The 17,382-nt window shown below is 38.5% G+C and overlaps 1 protein-coding gene across 1 annotated transcript; it reads right to left on the reverse strand.

Annotated features, from left to right (window-relative positions):
• Nucleotides 1-4,499: 4,499 nt before the first annotated feature.
• On the reverse strand, nt 4,500-16,238 carry B3GNT3 (UDP-GlcNAc:betaGal beta-1,3-N-acetylglucosaminyltransferase 3). The gene is made up of 2 exons (XM_053456076.1): nt 16,055-16,238; nt 4,500-5,753 (listed from the first exon to the last, which is right to left on the reverse strand). The coding sequence occupies exon 2, from the start codon at nt 5,744-5,746 to the stop codon at nt 4,592-4,594; it is 1,155 nt and encodes a 384-aa protein (XP_053312051.1). The 5' UTR covers nt 5,747-5,753; nt 16,055-16,238; the 3' UTR covers nt 4,500-4,591.
• Between the last annotated feature and the right edge of the window lie 1,144 nt (nt 16,239-17,382).

Below are 17,382 nucleotides of genomic sequence, written 5' to 3' on the forward strand. Positions count from 1 at the left end.
CACTGTACAACGGATGATTTATCTGCTGATGTACTTTATTCAATACCTTGGTCTAGTCAGTTTTGCTGTTATGTAGTCAGTTCAGGTGGCCGTGACTTCAAAGAGTTGCTACTGTATAACTAATAATTTAAGGTCTGACCTTTTAAGGTCTGACCTTCAAGTGTTTGAGCAGGTCATGCAAAATATCACACGACAACAATAGCAGCCTCCACGTCTGGAGATAAATGAAGTTTATTGTATAGAATGAGATTTGTTTCAATGAATGTAGATAGGACTATTTGTGCTAAAAAAAAAAAAAAAACACGTTAAAAACATTTTTTATGTACATCCAGTATTGTGAAACTTTTTTAATAGGTAATCCTAAATTATATAGATATAATTTGAGATTTATAGAGCATATTTGGGTATGGTAACAGAGCTTTTTAATTGTTTAATTGTGCTGACAACCGCAAGGTTGATTTAGTCAAAAATTGAGCAGTGCACAATAATTATGTTGGTGCTTTGGACACGGTAACATGGCAAGGAGTGCTAAGAGACCATTGAAGACTTCAAAGAGATGTATGAGAAACAGTAAAATTGCAAACATGCAACGTGAGGGGGATAAACATTTTTTTTTAAATGTTCCTCTTTTTGCTGCCAGCCTAGAAGGCCTGGGAGAGATGGCGGGAAGAAAGGTCCATCAGTGCTTCTTGTGTGCTGTTGTGGTCGTGGCTTGTTTTATGCAAAATTATGCTAATATTTAAATACACAATTTAGACAAAACACATCTAACAATACAACAATAAATTCGATTCAGGAATACAGTTAAATTATGTAAAGACGAATACCAACAGATGTTATGATATATAATGATATACTTTATTAATACCTCTAGCGGTAAAAACAATATATCGAAAAAGGTTACCATAACAAAGTTACAGACAGTCAACAATTATATTCTAATAACATTGTAATAACATATGTACTTAACTTCAGAGAGTATCAGCATATCAAATGACTCCTTTGGTGTTCAGTTTCCAAAATGGCTCTAGATACCAGGATCATATAGAAGACTTTAAAGGATTCTTTCAGTAGTTGTTTTCTAATTCTTAGTTACAATACTAGGCACTAAACTAGTCCTAGCTTCTTGGCACTTAACTAGCCCAAGATGGAAGAGCAGCTTTCTATTTCATACTTTTTCCCTGGCAAACTTTCACAGCTCCCTTAGCTTCTGCCATGCTGCTTCCTTTCTGTCCTTCCAGTCTACTCTCCTCCTCCCCCGTCTTCCTGGAGTTCCTGATATCCCATTGTTCCTGGTATAGCCCACATGGCTTTTCATGTAGGTAGCCATTATCTATGGTCTTAGATAAACAATAGATGTACACATCATCACTCACTCTCTAGTGCTACCTGGTGGTAGAGGTAATGCACTTCTAAAACAATGGAAGTATAAACAATAGAACTAATTGATATTGTAATGTATGCCACAGTTAGGGGAGTGGTTTATCCAAAGGGAGATACAGATGTTGCGTCTGTGACGTGAATCACTAATAATGGACGACGCAATCCATGTCCACAACATGTGCTTACTGGCATCTACCATTCGTGTAGGTATAGCCCTCCCAGTTTCACCACTGGTCAGTACTAATCGTCATACCTTGCAAAGTTTCTAAATGAATTGGCCCCGATACTCTTCTACTATCAACCTTTAGTAGTCCACAAATTGGTTGTAACAATGTCCTTTTAAAAAGTAACATATTCACTCATGGCACTGATTAGGATGCTCCAATAAGCTTTAACTCCGACTAGAATACATCAGCTTAATGGGAAAATGCCCGTTTACCTGGAGGCATACACTACAGTACATATATGTGCATATCTTGGGTATAAGCACCCCCAGAGCTTCCATGTATGCTAATTATCTTTGTATGTTGACCTCGGTACCCAACTGCTGGCACCTCCCAACCAGAACTACCCCTCATGAATTTGTCCATACCAATTTTTCTCTAACCGTGGCCCATTGTCTCCCATCTGCATCTTTCTTTTCTATTCTGCCTGGGTGTATGGGTGTCAGGCACAAAAGTTGCCATTTTCAGAGCCCCATGATAAAATTAGGGTAAATGCCCTGCTTTCCTTACCCAGCCTACAACAGGGTATTTTCAATGAAGGGCAGAAGCATTGTGCTGCAGCACAACCACTCGATTTTTGGTGACCTATAGCAAGAAACAATCATATTTTAATAAACACCAGTTTTGTTTAAGTAAATACCGTATATCAGCCATACTCACTGTGGTTTAGTCAAAGTTAAAATTTTGTAGGCAAGATGAAATAAATGTTGCCGACTTATGAACCATGAAGGGCCTTTAGCAGTTCAAATATTCAAGGTGGCCCTACATAAAGCATAGTTACATTTGACTGATCTATTAAATGTTCTCAATTTACAGAGGGTCCACGTTACAGTAGAATCTTTTATCTTTGTTGACCCCTCATCATAATAGTAATGATGCTACTGACCTTAAGAAAAATGGTGAGAATGTAAAATGCAGTTTGTATGCTTATACATACTCATTGGTATTATCAAAGTAAGGTTTAACATCTAAACGAACTAACACGCTGATTTACCAACGCTCACACACATTAGATATACAAAGTGAAAAGAAAAAAAGGAAAACTGATACTGTAATTTTTATTGTATTGGCTGGATATCTGTATAAATATAAATGTTTAATTATCCCTTTACAAGTCATACCGTGCAATGTAATAATGCACTTAATATGTTTCACCTAAAACAGACTTAGCCTATGTCCTTTGCCTTACAAAGAGTGCGGTCTATAGTAAATGCGTTAGATATGTTATTGTATTGTGCACATTGTTGGTGAAGTAAATGATGGGAGGATTACACTTTACCTGTCCATGCACCATTCTGGTTTCTGTTGTGTCTGGAATGGATTTCATTGTTTCACTTTAACATTCACATTAAACAGTTTGCTTCTATTTCCTGCCAGACCATTTATATGTATTATAAAAAGGAGGTGGAGAGTTTTATTCCTTTTGGTTAAGAATTTGTTTATTCGAATTCAGAAAAAAAAATGTATATATATTAAATTGAATATACATATACACACATATACATATACACATATATATATATATATATATATATATATATATATATATATATATATATATATATACATATACACACACACACACACACACACACCACTCACATATATACATACACTAAGAAAAGTTCTTGGAGATTAATATATTAATAGATTAATATATTAAATACACATATACAATATATTTCAAACGTTTGGGGTCACTTAGACAATTTCTTGTTTTCAAAACGGAAGCAAATTTTGTCCATTAAAATATCAAATAGATCAGAAATACAATGTGGAGGTTTTTAATTTTGTAAATGACTATTATAGCTGGAAACAGCTGATTTTTAATGGAATATCTTCATAGGCTTATAGAGGCCCTTTATCAGCAACCATCACTCCTGTGTTCGAATGGTATTTAGTGTTGGTGAATCCAAGTTTAAGTTAAAAAAGCAAACTGATCATTAAAAACCCTTTTGCAATTATTGTAGCACAGTTAGACATGTTCATGAAAACAAGTGACCCAAAACTTTTGAACAGTAGTGTATACTAATTATACATACACACACACACAATAATACATACATCTCAACAAAAAGAATTAAAAATATACCACCTGCGCTAGTTTATATAAAGTAAAGTGATTTTGAAAGGACAAGGAAATTAGTCCAAATCTTTTTTATGACATCACTTGTAAGGGAAGTCGAGCAGTATTACTTGTCACCTTGCTGTGATGTAATTAAAATACATATAGGGACGCCTCTATTTTATTGCCTGCCTAATATTATTTTATAGTTATTTAAATGTTCCGATAAAAAGCTGTCTCACTTTGGCAAAAAGGCATAAATAAAACTTAAATGTTATGTAACTGTTAAATAAGGATACAAAGTTCAAATGCATTCAGAGCAGATATACAATTTTGCTTAGACATAAGCTAGGTTACAACAAATTTATAAAATAAACCATCACCACCTGCATCTTAAGCTATTCCATCAACAGAAGAATTTAGTATAGTACAAGTCTCTTTTAAACATTGATACAAATAAATAGCTCAGCAACCTAGACCCTACCAACTGATCATTTTCAAGACTCATCGCTGGTCTAACAGTTATAGAGAATCTCAGAAATCGATGTGTGTTTTTTTTCTGTGGACGTCAGCTTTGTAGTATGTTTGGGTCGTTAGATCACAGGAATCCTATTTAGATGACTGTATGGCAAGGGTCCCATCTCACTTCACTGATTCATGGCAGAACAGTGCGGTTTATTTGCCATCCTCCTGCACAGAACTACATCTACAAGAACGTAAAACACACACATACATTATATATATGTATCATATATATACATTATATATATGTATCATATATATATATATATATATATATATATATATATATATAATTTGGTAAGTTTGGTATTGGGTACCAGACATTTTTTTTAAATAAATGTGCCATAAAAATAGTTACACATCCAGTTTATGATGTGGATGTTAACTTTAGAATATTTTACATGCCAATATAGACACTTCTTTTCTGGCCACAATTAAGATCTGGGTCTTGTACAGCCTTCCACATAACCAGCATTTCATAAGGTACAAAACGATGTACCATCAAAAGTTCCCTATAATAACAAGGATTGAATGAGTCCAATTTATCAGATGGCACTCTTACTCCCACTGTTCGCATGCCCATGTGAGAGGCTGGTACCAAACCAGCTTTCTCAAGGCACATGCCCAGATACACATCATCAATGGGAAACAACTGTATGCCAAGAGAGTTATTGTAGATTGTATGGGCTGTGAATTTAGACATCAAGATGCCTCCACCTCCACAGTACATTGGGTAGGAATTGGAACTGGTCACTTGCACTGGGACATAATATTTGCTCCACGACTCCCGTATAGGGCCAACGTTGGCTATCAGTTGTCCAACAAAGAGGTGACGATCTGCTCCTTCTTGCCCCAGCCCACTCAGATATGAGACTACATTAAAGGTGTTAACAAAGACATCATCATCTCCATTGAAAATGAAATGGGCTCCTGGGCAGTTATCTTCTAGCCATTGGTGAAAAAGGACTTGTTTTAGGGTCAGATTGAAAAAGGTGTCCAAGAAATTCCATTGCAAAATATCACCATATGTTTGACTCTCAATTGCCAATAAGTGTCTCATCCTTTTGTCTTCAATCGTATTACTGACAATGCCAGAAAGGAATATTCTTTTCACTTTGGCACCTCTGTAGGACTCCTCTACCCCCCATGTCTGACGGATGATAGCTCTTCTTTCATAATTCCCTGGGGAAGATTTGATGGCAAGTAGTAGGAAGACATCCTTAGATGTTGCAGGACCTCCACACTTCATAGGCGAGTTAAGGATCTGAGGGAAACTCTTGCAGTGCCTATACCTCAAGAAGTCTTTGATATGTGGTGGTAAGGTGTTAAAATCAGGGAGGTTCTCCACAGACATATTTATCTGGCACTTGGAAACCCACTCCATTTGTGGAACTGCTGAATGGGCAGCATGATGGGAACTGCGGGTGACCTTAAAATCCTCTATATCCCTTATCTCCAGAAGCTCATCATTTTCATTTAATATGAAAAGAATCCCCACAAGACCCACGCAGAAAAGGATTATGGTTTCCAGCCTGAAAAGGTACCGCCTCATGTTTACTCTGTTGAGAAAAAAAAAAGAAAAAACATAAAAATCAGTGCCCTGGCATAAAGCAGCGGTATAAAATTCTAGTCCTACACAATCTCAGATGCATCAGGTATTCAGGAAACTAATTACTATTACAAATACATTTTTATGACACACAATGTGGATTAGCTGCTTGTTAACACCTTAAGGACCTTAAGTTTTTATTGCTTTGTGCACTTCGTGGCCAAGGCTGTTGTAACACTTTTGCAGTGCTCATATTTAGCTGTAATTTCTCCTCTCCCATTTAGTGTACCCACACAAGTTATACATTATTACCTAAAAAAATATTTTATTTGAAAAATCTTTTACTCTACAAAAGCTAATGAAAAAAAACTGCTTAATAGATTCTACTATCTGTCCTGTTATTTTTTTTCAAGCTATAGGGCAATAAGTACAAGTAACTTTCGCAATTTTAAAACCATTTTCCCAAACCTGGTCGTTCTGGGCTATTTCAGAACATCTTTGAAGCCGCACAATACAATTTACCCACATCAAACCATTTATTTTTGAAAACTAGACACCCCTCAAGGTATTTTAACCCTTTCCATGCACAAGATTCTATCACTAGCCTTTGCCAAAGTTTATGGTAGTAATTGTTTTATATTTTTTACCACGCACATTGTACTTCAGGTGTGAATTTACAGCTCCTGGTATATATCACAGCCAATATGTGTTCAGCAACATCTGCCGAGTACAGTCATATCAGCCATGGGTTTGTCCGGTTGTTTGGGGGCCAAAGGGTCACATTTGGGAGGTGCGCATTTTTCAATGTTGACATTTGGTGATCTTGATCCCATGCCCTATTTGGGACATCTTTGAACACAGCCAATGTTATTTACCCTATTAAATCATACACTTTTGAAAGCTACACACCCAGTTTATTTAAAATGCTGGTATTTTAACTCTTTGCATGCACACATTTTACCACCAGATTTTTTTAAAGTTTGCAGTAGTATTCTTTTGTGTGTATTTTTCCCCCACACACCTATGTTATGTATGAATTTACAGCTCCTGGTATATGCCGCTGTCACACGACACCCCAATATGTGTTCAGCAACATCTCCTGAGTACAGTGATACCCCACATGCATGGGTTTGTCATTTTTGGGGGGAACTAAAAGGCCACATTTGGTACATTACCACCAGCCTGTGTCAAAGTTTGTGGTAGTAATAGTTTTTTTGGGAAAAGAAAAAAGTGTCGGTGCGCTAAGCTAGTCTCAGGCTCAAATAATACAAATGTGTAATACGAGGCCTACCAAACAGGTGTAAGCATGCTGCAAGAAACAGTGTATTGGCTGTACAATGTATACAAGAAACTATCTGCGCTTCTTACCCTAATAAAGTTGGCACCAAATATATAAACATAATATAAATGAGAGGTTTTGGTTATATGAATTGGCCAAAGCATAATTAAGCTCACCCGCCACATCAAGGCACACTCTCAATAGGGTGAGAACCTACTCTCACCTCCTACATAGTGGGCACACAAAGCAGTTTATACTGCTACCAAAACCTTATTAATGTGTTGGGGGAGGTGCAATTAAACCTCCTCCCCATTAACCCCTGGACAGCAAGCTGCAACCAGACTTATGAGGAGCCAACAACCTCAAATATGTGCAAACAGGGAAAAGAAAAAAGTGTCGGTGCGCTAAGCTAGTCTCAGGCTCAAATAATACAAATGTGTAATACGAGGCCTACCAAAACAGGTGTAAGCATGCTGCAAGAAACAGTGTATTGGCTGTACAATGTATACAAGAAACAAAAACTATCTGCGCTTCTTACCCTAAAAAAGTTGGCAACAAATATATAAACATAATATAAATGAGAGGTTTTGGTTATATGAATTGGCCAAAGCATAATTAAGCTCACCCGCCACGTCAAGGCATGTAAGCATGCTTACACCTGTTTGGTAGGCCTCGTATTACACGTTTGTATTATTTGAGCCTGAGACTAGCTTAGCGCACCGACACTTTTTTCTTTTCCCTGTTTGCACATATTTGAGGTTGTTGGCTCCTCATCAGTCTGGTTGCAGCTTGCTGTCCAGGGGTTAATGGGGAGGAGGTTTAATTGCACCTCCCCCAACACATTAATAAGGTTTTGGTAGCAGTATAAACTGCTTTGTGTGCCCACTATGTAGGAGGTGAGAGTAGGTGCTCACCCTATTGAGAGTGTGCCTTGACGTGGCGGGTGAGCTTAATTATGCTTTGGCCAATTCATATAACCAAAACCTCTCATTTATATTACGTTTATATATTTGTTGCCAACTTTATTAGGGTAAGAAGCGCAGATGGTTTTTGTTTCTAGTAATAGTTTTTTTCCCCACACACATTCTATTTTAGGTATGAATTTATAGTTCCTGGTATGTGTCACTGCCAAGTGACACCACAATATGTGTTCCAACAACATTTTTTTGAGTGCAGTGATAACACCCACGCTAAGTTTTGCTTGGGGGTTAAAAAGTCTGAGTTTTTTTTAATTTTGTGCCTTTGCCCTTATTTGTGGCATCTTTGAAACCAGCCAATTCAATTTACCCCATCAAACATATTTTGGAACCGAAAATCTAGAAATCCCAGTTCAAGTGCTGATATTTTAACTCTTCTCAGGCCAGGATTCTTGGGTAGATATAGCACCAATTTTAAGACTTGCTCATAAAATCTTTTTGATGTATTTTCTTTGAAATTTTAACACATACAAGCACTTTTTAAAACATACAAGTAGGGCTGCAACTAATAATTATTTTCATAATCGATTAGTTGGCCGATAATTTTTTCAATTAATCGATTAACCAGATAAAAACATAAATGCACATTTTTTATTTAAAATAATTTAATAAACAAACATGATGTTAAAAACAAACAGCAGAAAAAAAAACCTTGCATTTCTTGTTTTTATTTCCCAACCTGACCCCCAGTTACGCACATTTGAGCCCAGGCTTGCCACACATAAGCCCAGATATGCCACATGCCTTCCCCACAAATGTCTTATATACCCTATATGCCAGGGGTGTCCAACCTGTTATATCCAGCTGCTGCAGGACTACATCTCCTATCCTCCTCAGCCAGCCCCTTAGCTGGAAAAGCATTATGGGAGATGTAGTACTGCAGCAGCTGGAGGGCTGCAGGTTGGACGCCCCTGCTATATGCCTTATACCCCCTGATATGCCACCGTGCCCCCTGATATGCCTTATACCCCAGTATGCCTTATACCCCCAGATATACCACTCCATCCTCCCCTGATGCCTTATAACCCCAGATATGCCACTCCGTCCTCCCGAGATATGCCGCTCCGTCCCCCCCGAGATAACCTCGTTTGAGCAGGGCCCTGCTCACCTGTTGTCTCTGTAAGTCAAATTATGTTATGTTACATACTACTTGTTTTGTCCTGTTCACCCATCGTACAGCGCTACAGAATTTGATGGCGATATATAAAACAATATATAATAATAATAATATACCCTATATGCCTTAGACCACCGTTAACCCCAAAGACCCCATCAACCATAACTGCCCTTAAATTAACCCCAAAGACCCCATCAACCATAACTGCCCCTAAATGAACCCCAAAGACCCCATCAATCATAACTGCCCCTAAATGAACCCCAAAGACCCCCATCAACCATAACTGCCCCTAAATGAACCCTAACGACCCAATTAACCATAACTGGCCCTAATGTAACCCTAACAACCCTTTTAACCATAACTGCCCTTAAATTAACCCTAAACACCCCATCAACCAGAACTGCCCCTAAATTAACCCTAAAGACCCCATTAACCATAACTGCCCCTAAATTAACCCCCACCTCCCCTAACTTTCAGCAGCCCAAATATTAATTTTATACTCACGTTAGATGAGTTGCGGAGCAGTGTAGATGCTATAAGGAAAGGGGCAGGGCCAAACATCCGTGTGACTGCAGGGAGGGACTGGGAAGCAGAAAGGGGCGGGGCCAATCAGTGTGACTGCAGGGATGGACTGGGAAGTAGTAACTGCTGTACGTGACATTGAATGAACCGAAGAATCGGATCCGAACTACATCACGCAGATACCCCCCCACCGGCTGTTAGAGAGGAGGATCCGGGTCCCCTGCAGCACTGCGGGGGAACTGGATCTTAGTGTTATTATGTGACCTCCATTTGAGGTCAGATTATTAAACGAGGGGTATTTTTCCAGAGCATTTGCTCTGAAAAAAAACCCTCATCTTAGAATCGATAAAATCGATTCAACTAATCAATAATGAACTTAATTGGCAACAATTTTCATTATCGATGTTATCAATTAGTTGTTGCAGACCTACATACAAGAGTTTTAAACAAACAGAAAAATGTTCAAGCAAATACAGAATGGGTGGGCAATCCAAACATGTTAGTAAATATTATAATTTATAAATGCTCAATAATGTTACTAGATGTTTGTCAGCTCTTCATATAGACTATATATCATTTTGTTTTCAATAAGTCATTTTTTATTCCATCACTGATGCTTTGAATCAGTGACTTTGGGGTGTTATAGCATGAAAAGATGGGATAAGTAGTTCTGTGTGTTGTAGGCAATAATATATAGATTATATCTAGATACGTCTATCTATCTATACCTAGATATATCTCTCTCTATATATCTCTATCTATATCTATTATTATATTATATTATGCTACATTTAGAGGGATAGATTTGCTGACCTTATTTGTACATCTTTACCTTGCATTTACAAGTCCCAAATCACATTAAGTGCGTAGCATCAGTAGCAGTATTGCTGGAGAGGTGTTCTCTATTCACTATACAACACTATATATCCAAAATTTTAAAAACTTAAGCAGCTCTCATAGAAACATAGAATTAAGACTGAATGGTTCTTATCTGCTGTATATCTAGTCCACCCATTTTTTCCCATGATGTAAAGACTCAGACCAGAGCTGTCCCTTACTTGGGTCCACATGGCAATGTGCCACCCCCGAGACTGTTTGCACATCCAGCGGGAGAGCCAACTGTCAGGAGTAGGCGAGGTAGAGGGGGTCACATACCATCATTGCATGACCCCGCAGGAGTAGCAGCATTAAATACCTGCTGAAGCTGTAACGGGGTAAGTGAGTTTCTTGTGTTTGTCTGTTAATGTATGTTTGTGTGCCTGGGTACATTAATGTTTGCCTGGGTGTGTTAGCTTGTGTCTGGTTATATTACTATGTGTATGTCAGTATGCGAAAATGTGTTTGTATGCTTCTGTGTTTGTTAGTATGCTAGTGTGTCTTTGGGTATGTTAGATTGTGAACATGTGTCTCTGTTTATGTTATTGTGTCTGTGTTTTAGTAAAGGTTTTCTGGACTTTTTAGTGAAAGTGTGTGCGGGTATTTTAGTGTGTGAACATGTCTGGATATATTTGTTGGTGTTTGTGTGTCTGAGTATGTATGCAATTGTGTGAGGGGGAAGAAAGAAGAGGCAACAGCAAAAGCAGATCTATGGGAAAGCAGACAGGGACATGGAAGCAGTGAGCATAGAAGGAAGACATTGAACGAGTCAGCCTATGAGAGCATGAGCGTAGTTTTGGTGTTTGTGGGGGGCAGCATTTCATACTTGGACCCAGGCAGCACAATGTCTTGTGTCGGTCCTGACTCCGACCTTAATCAGTGCTGGGTCTTGTCTTAGATTCAAGATAGTCATATGCCTATTGCATGTGTGTTTAAATTACCATGTCTGCTGGGAAGCTGTCCCACTTATGGGAGCAGCCCTTTTAAATAGAAGAAATAGTTAATAAAATTGTCAATTAAGGGTGCAATATCAAGCTTTATGAAAGTCATTCAGATCAAACAAATTGCTTGCATATAAAGAAGGATTTCAAACAATATTATTACAGTGTATAACATGATTGAGTTTGAACTGTGTGAACCCTAGGCATCAACAACTGATCATGAATTCAGTAAACCCTATAAATCAAATAATTTTGGATTTACAAAACATAGAATTTGATGGCACATAAGAACCATTGGGGCCACCCAGTCTGCCTATTTTTCCTAATGTAAAGACCTTAATCAGTCCTTGGTCTTATCTTAGATTCAAGATAGCGTTATGCTGTTCCCAAAGATGCCCCCGAAGCAGGAACACACCATAGCTCGGGCAAGTTGCTGCCTGCCTGCTGCCTGAGTTGTTCTCATAACGCTTTGTAATACCTATCCCATTCGTGTTTAAATTCCCATACTGTTTTAGCTCTACCACTTCTGCTGGGAGGTTGTTCTACTTACCTATCATCCTCTCAAAGTAGAACAACCTCCCAGCTCTACCACTTCTGCTGGGAGGTTGTTCTACTTACCTATCATCCTCTCAAAGTAAAACTTCCTTACATTATATCTAAGCCTCCGACCCTCTAGTTTTTTTCACCCCCCACAAAAACTATTAATGTTTTTGCAAAAAAGCAAGTCAATAAAATTAGGTTTGCTGGTCCACTAATCACACTGTGCGTCTGCTCCCCTACATTTGTCACTGCTACATAGTACAACTTCCCGATGGCTTCATTATGCAGTGAGATACTTGAATTTCTTTTTTTCTTTTTGTTTCTTGGTTCATGTTTCATAGACTGTAATGTTTTATGACACTACATTGTATTGTCTAGAATTTGACCGTGACTCCGGTATGTGGTAATCGCAAGATCCTATTATATTTACGATTCTGCTTGTTCTGCTTGATACTGTGGATTGCTTTTACTGCTTATATTTGTTTTGTACAACACAATGCACATAGTACATCAAAAGTTTGTCATCTATGTGTACTACCATTGTGCATGTTTCAATAAACAGAGAATTGAAAATAAATGAGGTTTGCTGTGTCGCCAAATGCTATTTAGCACTAAATACACCCTCTTAGAGATCCAAATCCAATTTCATTTGCATTTCCTACCAATGTCCCTGTTTTCTAGGAACACACACTGGAACACATAATGAAATAATGCACCATATTTGCTTGATTATAAGACAAGGTTATTTTCAGAGCAAATGCTCTGGAAAATACCCCTCGTCTTATAGTCGTCTTAGAATTAGACCTCAGAGGTCTGGCTATAAGACTAAGAGCCAGATCCCCCCACAGCGCTGCAGGGGACCTGGATCCTCCTCTGTGGAAGCCGGTGGACGTCTGTGCAGACAACCTCCACTGCTGCCGGCACTTCCGCCGGAGTATGCTGTTATGACATCCCCTTCAGGTGCTCCACCATAGAAGCCCCACCGGAAGTACTGGCCTGCAGCAGCGGAGGTTGTCATTCACCGGCTGCCAGAGAGGAGGATACAGGTCTCCTGCAGCGCTGTGTGGGATCCTCCTCTCTGGTCATGTGACCTTCCGGTTCTCAGCACAAAAAAAATACATTTTAAATAAAATTCTACTTCATCTTTTAGAAATGGTGAGTAATACATTGAATGTCTATTCACAAGTTATGTATTTTTAAGTGTGACACATACTTTGCTTTTTTTTGTATATATACTGGAACCCAACAATATTTATTCCTTTATTTAAATAGATTTCCGCTAATAATCTCATGGTCTGTATTTTCATTCCGCAAAAACACATTTAAATATTACAAAAAGAAAACTTTGAAGCCCACAGGAGAAAAATAATTTTTAAAATGCGCTTACAAGGGTCTTGGGATACCATTATATAATGGTATAATGGGAATGGAAATCCCAAATTAACTTTTTTTCTTTTTCCAAGCCTGACTTCAAACATGAGATAGGCATTATTACACTTGGTTTGCGGTGTTCAAACGAGACTGAGGATCAATAGATTGGGCTGCTGAGAGAAGGCAGTGTTGGTATAATAATTAACATTGTTGAATTTATGCCACATCATCATTAGACAGACAGCGTTTTTCTGTTTTTAACAAATACTATATGAAACAGCAAGAGAGTTGTAGGTAGTTTTTGTGCGCATTTGACGTTTTCCCCATGAGTAATTGTATTTCATGGGGGGAGAACTTTATTATTGATGTATTGCTGAGTCAATATGAGCAGACGTACTTGCTTACTGGTGAGAGTTTGAGCGTAGGATAGAGTAGTTCAGTGTGGGAAATATTTATAAGAAATATTTAGTAGACTAGAAGAAGGGACATTAAAACCTACATTAACAACTTTAGGTTGCTATGGCCACTCATCCTTTTAGGTGCCAAACACATTAGATTGTAGTTGATCCATTTAGGTATATATGATTTCTCTAAAAAGAAATTATTAAAAAGGCAATTTAACAATTAAAAGTCATGCTTTTTTTAATCAGACACAGGCAAAATAAATGTGAGTTTTTGAACTTCCTTATGGCTGTCACGCACGATTTTACAATAAACTCTTATAAAGCACAATTTATGGATCATAAATGCCTCATGAATAATTTACCTTTACTCAAAAGACTACAACCTTTGACACCTAAAAACGCATGACAAGTAAACAAATACATTTGTTTAACCCCTTGATGACAATTGCCGGTCCGGGCACGTCACGGAAAAACAAGTCGTTTACGACAATTGACGTGCCAGGACCGTCATGTCTTTAAAGGAGTGCAGAAAGCGATCTACTTTCGCTTTCTGCACCCAAACAGCGTTGCTGCAATGCCTCAACCTTGAGGCATTCAGCAACGCCACGATAGGCACTAGGGGCCATCTCTGGCCCCTCCCCGGGGTGTCAACATCCGCCATAAATTGTATGGCGGCGGACGCCCGTTTTAAAAGCGTTTAGGAGGCGATCAACGATCACCTCCTAAACTTAAATGGTGTCCCTGGAATGCCTCGATCAGGAGGCATCCAGCGATACCAAACACTTACCCCAGGATGGACTGTGACCGCTCCGGAGAGCGGCCACAGCCGCAGCTGCACGCAGTCTTCACCATCCGCAAGATGGCGGCAGCCCGGGAAAAAAACCAATAAAGATTAAAAAGTTCGCTAGATGGTCTCCAGACCCTCTAGAGAACTCTGGCTCCACTTGCAGGTTGAATACAGGTACTGCATTCAACCATGCAAGTCAATGGAGCCCAGCTTTCTAATCACATTGTGATTAGTAAAAATAAATTAAAAAATAAAATAACATTTATAATAATTAGAAAAAAAATTGTAAAAAAAAACAGTAAAATGTAATTTTTTTTTTTTTAAAGGCAAAAAAAATATATATATATAAAAAATATATTTTTGCGAGCAAGTCCTAAAATTAGCACATTAGCTTAAAACAATTCTTGCATGGAAAGAGTTAAAAAACCGACATATTAAATGCCCATGGGGTGTCTACTTTTAAAAAATGTATGATTTGATGGGGTGAATTGAATTGGCCGGGATCAACAATGTCCCAATTAACACGGGGGGAAGGATGGCCACACATCTAATTTCCAATTAGAAAACTGCACCATATTTTATACTTTTTTTTTTAATAGTAAATACAATCAAATCAAAACAACGTCATCTAAAGAAAGCCCTTCTTGTCCTGAAAAAAACAATATCTAATGTGTGTGGGTTCAGTAAACGGGAAAGAAGAAAATTACAGCTAAACACGAGCAGCGCAGAAATGTTAAAACGGCCATTGTTACATACACTCCCTTTAATTCTTACTGGGTTACTCTTGCAGTGGTAATTAGGCATATGCCTTCAGGTTTGTGTGGACTATCTCAAAGTCACTTATCCTTGTTATGAAGGGTTAACGCACTAGAGAATTCAATTTGTGGAACATGGCCTTTAAAGACTAGACCCATTTCCTTTGTCTATGCTCGGTAGCCACAAAGTTTCATCACACAGATGACAGAAAGAGCTATGCAAACTAAAATACCGGTAAATCACGCTGATAAGAACAAACTATTCTTTGTTCCTAAAATCCTCCACTCTATACTGTCCGTTATCCTGCACCGTGTTGTGTTGCATTCCCTCATTCAGGTGTTATATCGACGTTCTATTTGCCTCTCATATCCCTGTAATTCCATTATCGCTTGGTTATTTCGTCACGAGAATTAACTCGCACCTTTCTTCTCACCTCCCGCCGCTCTCTTCTCCCGCATCCCTCCTTGTCTTATGCCGATTCTCAGTCACCCTCTCCAATTAATGCTTCTCTCACTGGATTAGCCATCTACCTGGTCCCTTCTCCTGGACACCAGCCACCGGTCAGAGTATTTCTGTCATTTTCCCCTTGAGCATTACGAGTATACCCACTCCCCACTCTCTATCAAAACCTCACCCCCTTTCTCTCGCTGTCCCTTATTCCAGGTGTTCCCCACAGCCTGGCAGCCCCTTGTTCCCTCAGTCAAACCTCGTAAACTGTCCTAATTCTCGCTGCTAGCTTACCTTAACTGCCTCTCACACAATCCGTTTGGCGCTCACTTGCCCCAGGTGCAGGCTCGGTGATGACAAGAGGTAAACTGTGCTTAACGAACTTCCTTGAAGTGCAACATGTTATTGGAGAAACCGAGGAGAGATGGGAGGGAGACAAAGCTGAAGCCGGGAGGAGCGGTAAGACCGACAAGGAAGGTGGACTAAAAGACGCGGGGCTTTAAGAGCTCAACCTATAGACAAGGGCAAAGTTCAGTAGTGTTAGGTAGAATTACATTTATCAGGCAATCACTCCACCGTCTACATAGACAATAGTGCTTCAGCTAATCGTCATACGGTATATATATCTGAGCCATTCCAGCAATTATGGCAGGAACAGTAATTATATATATATAATCTCAACTCTAAACCTTTTCATTGTGGTCTTGTAGTTGTGAAAGAACTAAATCTTTATACATACATACATACGCACACAGTTGCCCCATAAAATGAATCTATTGTCATATAAACAGAAGCATTCTGGTAATACCATTGTAAAATTAAGTGAAAAGGGTGGGGGATAAGGATTGATGTTTATCTGGCTATGTAGTTATGGAATATTTCAAAAACCTAAAGAATGTCATTTTAGCTACAGAAACTCTAAAAATTATGAAAAGTACTTCAGCTGTGATTTTTTTGTTTTGTCCATTAGTCATATTTAAGCCTTTCTGATGCAAGCCATGTCACACGATCATATCAGTTCCTGTGAGTCATGTGATTAATAACCACACAACCACTTACAATAATCAAAAGCAAACTAGTAAAAGCACACATGTGCTGGTCATAAGTTAAATGTAAACGTGTCCTGCAAAAAATGGCTTAATGTTGTCATCCTATTCCTACCACACTTTTTTTAATCAGCAATATTTGTCACGTTTGACTTCACGAAGTTGCAATCAGCCTTTTTTTTTTATTGATATAGGGGAACCATTAGCAGTCTTACTTCTAAGCTGCAAGGTGAACACACTCAGACATAATACTCCCAGATTTTCAGTGCTTTCCTTTTGCAAATGCTTATTACCATAAAGAAATCACCATCTGAAATCTATCAACAATGAATAAGCTAATTGAAAGTATGACTATATCACTATACAATGCATGGCAAGTACGCACCAACTGAAGCATTAGGAAATAGGTTGTGTGCTCATCACAGCAAGAAAGACAAAACCAACTATGTATGTGTCTCACCTATCGTAAGTTTTATAAACCTTAATCGAGACATTTTAGGCTGTGCTTGGAAGTCCACAGGGTGTGTGCCTGTTATGCTGTGTATAAATGTGCAAGTATTGGCAGTGCACGTTAGC

The sequence above is a fragment of the Spea bombifrons genome, chromosome 1 (assembly GCF_027358695.1).
Source record: "Spea bombifrons isolate aSpeBom1 chromosome 1, aSpeBom1.2.pri, whole genome shotgun sequence".
In the NCBI taxonomy this organism is placed as follows: Eukaryota; Metazoa; Chordata; class Amphibia; order Anura; family Pelobatidae; genus Spea; species Spea bombifrons.

What these genes read in the sequence shown, in the direction of transcription:
- B3GNT3 (XM_053456076.1), bottom strand. Translation starts at nt 5,746, where the DNA reads ATGAGGCGGTACCTTTTCAGGCTGGAAACCATAATCCTTTTCTGCGTG.